The sequence below is a fragment of the Hevea brasiliensis genome, chromosome 8, assembly GCF_030052815.1.
Source record: "Hevea brasiliensis isolate MT/VB/25A 57/8 chromosome 8, ASM3005281v1, whole genome shotgun sequence".
Taxonomy (NCBI): Eukaryota; Viridiplantae; Streptophyta; class Magnoliopsida; order Malpighiales; family Euphorbiaceae; genus Hevea; species Hevea brasiliensis.
The window spans coordinates 97264578-97271859 of NC_079500.1; the positions used below are offsets into that span (position 1 = coordinate 97264578).

At 37.0% G+C, this 7282-nt stretch overlaps 1 protein-coding gene across 2 annotated transcripts; it reads left to right on the top strand.

Moving 5' to 3' along the window:
- The first annotated feature begins 368 nt into the window (after positions 1-368).
- Positions 369-6422, top strand: LOC110644038 (ultraviolet-B receptor UVR8). Of its 2 annotated transcripts, none has more exons than XM_058151768.1 (11): positions 369-692; positions 1362-1435; positions 1532-1616; positions 1773-1904; positions 2060-2284; positions 2429-2671; positions 2910-2953; positions 4025-4207; positions 4643-4733; positions 5294-5337; positions 5994-6422. In XM_058151768.1, the coding sequence occupies exons 1-11, from the start codon at positions 491-493 to the stop codon at positions 6114-6116; spliced, it is 1446 nt and encodes a 481-aa protein (XP_058007751.1). In that variant the 5' UTR covers positions 369-490; the 3' UTR covers positions 6117-6422. The 2 variants fall into 2 exon arrangements, with proteins under 2 accessions (XP_058007751.1, XP_058007753.1); XM_058151770.1 differs by having other exon boundaries at positions 2435-2671.
- The last annotated feature ends 860 nt before the right edge of the window (positions 6423-7282 follow it).

Below are 7282 nucleotides of genomic sequence, written 5' to 3' on the forward strand. Positions count from 1 at the left end.
AAAACCCCCCAAAGCCCTGATGATTGAAGACAAAGCAAATCAATTCATGGCACTTTCTGGTTTCACCATAGCCAATAACCTATTCTCCGTAAATCCGAAACTGTGTCTACCCGTAATGATTGGACTTGAATATGAGGCAACCACGTGTCCTCCAACTATGCCTCCACGCCAGCTACTGCGCGAATTATTCCCTACGTGTTTCTGGTAATTCTAGAATGACCTTCCAGAAACTTCCGGGAATTCTTGGCTAGAATTCATCGACGCATCTACTGGTCTATATTGCGACACGTCTCCAGCGATTCCCACGTGAGCATCCTACGTGGCACGCCCGTTCCCCTGAAAATGATACGGCCCCCTTCCATTGCTCTCTTTCCAAATCACTTCCTCCGCCAAACTCGAAGCCCAACACACAAAGTTGCAAAAGTAAGCAACTTGGTTTTCCGTTCCTTTCTTTTCTTTTCTTTTCTTTGTCCTTTCTGCTCTGCTAGACATGAATGGGGAGGGAAAATGGGGAGATGAGGGACTGAAAATGGAGGAAATGGTTAAGGATAAGTTGGTTTTTATGTGGGGATACCTTCCGGGAGCCTTGCCGCAACGAGCGCCGATTTTGTCGCCGGTCGTTGTGCGCCCCAATGGGTACACTTGGAAGGACGTTTGTGGCGGTGGTTGCGGTTTCGCCATGGCTATTTCTGGTATTTTCTATTTTTTCTAGATTTCGATTGTTTTGATTTGAAATGTTATTGTTTATTTGATAGAAATAGAACTCTTTTCTTTCTCCTCTGAGTAGGTACATTAGTTTACTGTTTGGTTGCTGAGAAAGGGTGGGAAAGGGATGTAAAATAGCATTCTGAGTGATTTGTTTGATGCTGCTTTGGTTATTATAAATTGAAGCTGAGCTAAAATAGTGATATCAAACTCAGTTTTTGCTTTGTTGGGTTCAAATCAGTTTTATATATACTTGGCTCTTTGTCTTGAAATTTAAAATTAACATGATTTATTCATTTGATTTCGGGAGAAATTTAATTCCAGTTTTCAAAATAAACAAATCTTCTTTTCATTAAAATTGAATTTTAGCTTGATTCAAAGCTGGTCGAATTTGGTGTGCACTAAAACTGTCCGTCAAATACAATTCTTTTGCAATCATCCTCTAATTTTGTTGTCATTGGTCATAAATTTTCCATCAGTTGAAATATTTAGCTGTTACTCTGTCTAGGATTGTGGGAATAAATAAAGTTTGCTTTTTTCTTGCTTCCCTTCTAAGTTGATTGAACCATGTTGTTTTCAGTGAATTGATTTTTTCTTTTAATTCCAATTTGATTTGGAAATAAGTAGTATTTCACTTATTCTTCTTTTTCAATCAGAGTCTGGAAAGCTCATTACTTGGGGTTCAACAGACGATCTAGGTCAAAGCTATGTGACGGCCGGGAAGCATGGGGTACTGTAGCACTATATGAGACTGCAACTTCACTTTATATCCATCTTTTATATTTCTTGAACTAACCTGCATTTTTTTTTTAATTTTGTTGTTAAGGAAATTCCTGAGCCCTTCCCTCTTCCAACTGAATCTTCTATCATAAAAGCTGCAGCTGGTTGGGCCCATTGTGTAGCAGCTACAGGTAATGCGGATCGCCTCAATGTATGTTCAAGGGCATAGATGAAGCCTGATTAGTTTCTTTTGACTAATCTGATTTATCTATGTCCTATATCTTCTTAGGTAAAAGTCACTCTTTGTAGACTGATAGGCTGAGCTCCTTTTGATTTCTTAAGCACAGATAGTGGAGAAGTTTATACATGGGGTTGGAAAGAGTGTGTTCCCTCAGGGAAAGTATTTGGAGATCCATATGTGGCGGGGGGCTTGGAAAGGGATGTGTTAGAAAGACAGAGTCCATTTTTAACAGAGCAAGGTAACTTTAGTTTCATTATTTTTAAACACAGTTAACTGATTAATGATTTGGCTCAACAACTAAAGCTTTAATCCCAAACTAGTTGGGTTTGGCTATATGGATATTTTTTGCCAATGATTTGGCTAATGCATGGATTTTTTTTTTTTTTTTTGCAGTGAGCCCTCGCTCTCAAGGCTCAAGATCTAGTAGTGGAACTGATAGCCGAGGAGGTGGAGATGAAAGTACAAAGCGCAGGAGAATTTCATCTGCAAAACAAACAGCTGAAAGCTCATCTTCCAATGATGAGACACTCTCAGCATTGCCATGTCTAGTAACATTGAATCCAGGGGTGAGGATTGCTACTGTTGCTGCCGGTGGTCGCCACACTTTAGCATTGTCAGGTTAGTTCCATTACAGAAGAGAGCTTTTCTGACCCAGAATTCTATTGTATAGTCCTATCTGCAATGTATGCAGTATGAAGCTTGAAGCTATGGAAGATCTTTTGTGTGAAGCAAGACGCTTGATGCATCCTAATTTTACTGAAGTTTCAGATATAGGACAGGTGTGGGGTTGGGGCTATGGAGGTGAAGGGCAACTTGGTTTGGGCTCCCGGATACGCATGGTGTCCTCTCCTCATCCTGTACCTTGCATTGATTCTTCCTATGGAAAAGATAGACCTGCAACACTTTCTCGAGGAGGCATGACTTCAGAGGAGCATGGTTTTAGAGTTCCTGGAAGTTATGTGAAGGAGATTGCCTGTGGAGGGCGACATAGTGCAGTAATCACAGGCATGCATCTAATAAAGTAACCTTTTTTGGGATCATTGGGTTGCTTACTTGATATACTTGTATTTATCAGTGTGAGGAAAAAAGATAAGGATTGAGAATCAAAGAATTTATGACCTAATATAATGTGTGATTAAATTAGTTGTAGGCATTCATTCCATCTATTTTATTACTTAGTGTCAATATACCTGAATATATATTGACATATTTTATTTCTTCATAAATGTTCTTCCACTAACAGATGCTGGAGCACTCCTTACTTTTGGCTGGGGACTCTATGGACAGGTACTCTAGACTATCGTACTTTTTTCAGTGACTAATTTTTTTTTTTCCTTCTGCAAACATACCAATGTGTGTATGCATTTGTGTATTTGAAGTTCTAGTCTCTATTTAACATATACCAAAGTGCTGACTATAGTTTTCATTCGCCATGTTACTTGGTTATGTGTTTCTGTTAATCTTGATTCTGTTTTTCTGTAGCATCATCTCAGTAAACGGTATTTGCTATCATTGTTTAATATTAATGAAGGCCTTTTTAACATTGTAGCTTGTAGCGAAAGTTCGTAGGCATGCCTTCAAATGTAGATTGAGCACTAACCAGTGACTAATTGACTCAAGTAAACATAAATATGGGACTCTATAAGGACTATAGAATAAATAAATCCCAAATAAGCCAATATGAATTCTAGACTTTATCTGTAATAAGTTTGTTAAGTCTTTTGATCTTTCATGGTAATTGTTTGTTGTTTGCATAACATACTCATTTGAAGTATTCCTTGAATGATGAAAAAAGAGATTGACCTCCTACAGTGACCAGTATTTTCTTGTTTATAGTAATACCGATTGATATACTTTCTTAACAATAATGATAATAATAATAATAATAATAATGTCTGAATAGTACAATTGATATAATCAACCAACTGTTTTGTCTGTTCTTAGCATGGGAAATTTTTTACTTTTTCTTCACATTTGAATTCTTGATTATCAAACTCATAGGTGATAACTTTGGGATTGTGTAATCAATCTTCCTGAAGTGTACTTTGTTCAAGCTGTAAATTTCTCCATTAACTGCTTGTTCAAAATGTCAATCTTTGTATCCTTGACTGACAGCCGTTGGAGTTTCGGACATTAACTGTTGTTCAGGATCACCAAGTAGGTAAAGTAGATAATGGTGGAATAAAGCACTGTAGATGTTGAAGATGGGGTTCATCTAATGAGGGATAATCTACTTACTCTATTTATTTTAAAGTGCTATCTCCTCTTCTTTTGATTAATTTCATTGTTGCATGTTTTAGTCTATCATGAAATAAAAATAAAATAAAATTATTTTCGTTATCACATTGTTTTGTCAAGTGTGGACAAGGGAGTACCGATGACGAGCTGAGCCCAATTTGTGTATCTTCATTGCTGGGCATACGGATAGCGGGTGTTGCTGCAGGCTTGTGGCACACTGTTTGCATTTCTGCTGATGGTGATGTTTATGCATTTGGTGGGAATCAGTTTGGGCAATTGGGTACTGGTGGTGATCAGGCAGAGGTACAGTACAAATGCCAATTTCACTCCATTATAGGATAATAAATTAACGTGTTGGCATATCATGGTATGATGGCATGTTGGCGTGCTTATAAGATCTTCATAATGAATATGGGGCCCACCATATTGACTATTTAAGGGAAAAGAATGCTGAAATGTATTGTTGTTTAGAATAAGTAGTCGACTTTGGTTTCTAATCAGATTACTGAAGAGGATGTCTATGGTTACAAAATTTAGTACCCTGTCATTTCTATCATCAGTGCTTCAGAGCCTCTGCACATAAGTAAAAGATTAAACATTTTCCTATTGTTATTTCTGCACTATACTTGAATAATTACAATTTTTTTCTTAGGGCTTCACTGTAACCCTTATGTTAACAAATGATTTTCATCATGTGGAAGTTTATGCAATTAACTTTCACAAAATTTTCTAAACCAGACTACCCCCAGGCTCTTGGATGCTCCTAGTTTGGAAGATATGCATGCAAAAGTAATCTCTTGTGGGGCTCGTCACGCTGCTATAGTCACAGGTAAGTGAACCATATTCAACAAACCTTCCATATCTACGCCAAACTCACAAACATTTTCCCTTTACTTAAATGTTATTATTATTTTGTGTGCATGTGAAAAGAACATTTGGGGGGCAGTGAACTTTCTGAGTGTTAGTATCTTGGTTGCGATAGTATATTAGTTGGGATAAGTGAAAGTCTGAATGAGTTTCTTAAACTGTAATTTGATGAGTAGAAGGATTAAGAAGCAGCAGTGCTGGGAAAGTATAATAATGGCCAATGAGGGACATAGGTTAGAAGGGTTGAGTGGACCAATTTCTAGTTTCTATAGGTATATGCTGGCTTGTGCTCTGGAATTAGGACCAACTGAGACATTGTAGGTGTATGTACGACTACAAAAGTAGTCACAATAGTTTATACACGTTCTAGCCAAGGCATACTCCTGGTTGGGATGGAGTAGATTATTTGTCCACGGATTTTCAATCATTACATTTCATAAGATCTCTTTCCTACTCTTATAAATTCATTTTAACAATTTATTGCGATTTTGATACCTAACTCTCTGCTTCCGTTTCTTGAAGAGGATGGGAAAGTGTTATGCTGGGGGTGGAACAAGTATGGCCAGGTATGATGCTTAACACTCATCAAATATCATATTTAGGGAGCATCTGAAATGATTTTGGATTAATGTCATTTCTGCACTAGTGTACTTCATGGCAAGCTAAATAAGAAGATTTATTTTGCATGTTAGTTGATCAAGAAATCAAGTTTGCATCATTCCGTTCCAATGTTGTGGCTTGCATATGTAATGGACGGGTTGGGTTTTGATATTCCCATAATCCCATCCCACCTGCTCCGAGGCAGGCCAAGGCTGTGGGTATCCTATTTAAAAAAATGAATTTTTAGAAAATTATGTTCTCATTATTATCATTAAATTATTTATGCAGACATTGTCAAACATTGAATATTATGAGTTAATATTTGAGGAAAAAGGAATAATATTGGGCAATAAATAATATATTTCCAAAGATAAATAAGTTTCATATGTTTATATGGGTCAATTATAATATAAAATGTAGTTTTTAAGGTCAAGGAAAAATCAGGGGTAGGAAAAGGTGAGACTGCCTAAATTCATCCATGCTAAGCCGCCTTCAGTGCTGATGGAAGTCCGCATATGGTGAAATTGCCCCCATGCAATGTCTCTACTTGCAGATGCCCCCATGCAATGTGTCTACAATTTAAAATAGATAATAACTTTTAACACTTGCGTGTATGTGACAGCTTGGGTTGGGGGATGTGATCGACCGCAACATTCCTTCTCCAGTTACTATAGAGGGTTGTGTCCCTCGAAATGTAGCATGTGGCTGGTGGCACACTGTACTTTTGGCTGAATCTCCTACTTGAGTAGCTGCCCTCTACAAGCCATGGCACAGTTTTGTTAGGTTAGATGTTCCTTTTAATTGATATATCAGTATATATGTATATGTATATACAATAATTGGAATACAAATACATATGCTAGTTTGCATTCTTCCTTAGCTCAGATTCACCTAAGTTCTTTTAACACTATTATAAGAGCAATACATTGCAATTCAGATGTATAACATAATGTAGTTCCATTGTGTATATATTTTTTTAATAGAATTTAAACCTGAAATGTAATCAGATGTCTTGGAAAGCTAATTATTGTTATTTGTTGGCTGTTCTGAAGTTTCTCTGCTTACGCAAGTTTATTTTGGTGTATGTTCTGACTGCAGTTCTGTTTCTTAAAATCTGACCAGTTACACTAGCACTAATAGATTGTTCTGATACAACCTTTTCCTACAGTGATGTCCCTTTGTTTTCTTAGACAACTACTCCTTTTTATTGTCCCTTTGAATATCTGAATCACAGACCCTAAGTACATCCTTATTGGATTTGGAACAATTACTAAGTTGTGGATACAATTACAATTTGATTGCATAAGAGTAGACATTTATATGCATATGTTATTTTATATATAATTTGGACGGAAACATGAAAAATCACAATGTATGTTGTTAAGTCATCCCATGATTATAGCTCTTCCTTCCTGTTCTTGATCCATCAGTGAAATTACAATAATTTTAGAGCTGAATGAAGAAAATGTGCAAGCAGTGAGATCAATCTTGAGAGTCTTGATTAAATACATCCAACAGGTGAGGTATTTAGAGGCTAGCGTGATGTAAAGTTTATTGGACCCGATGTTAATGATGAGGCTCATGTGAAAGTCAGAACAGCAGCAAAAAGTCATTGTTCTCAGATGATGCAGTCTTCAATATATTCCTTAATTTTAGAAAGCAAAGTATAGGAGAATCACTTCACATGGGAATGACAATCTGAATCTGCGCCTATCTGTGCACAAACTGCAACATCCATCTCATTGTGCACATTGTTGTATGATCAACACATCAATGTGCGTGGATGTATAGCACCTTGTCAATGTCAAAATCCTCAGGCTCTCAAGTTTCTTTGAAGATAAAAGTCTTGAGACATGGCATTGCACCTTCCTATATTTGCCATTCTAAAAGTCTCAAGTTGAGGAAACCCAC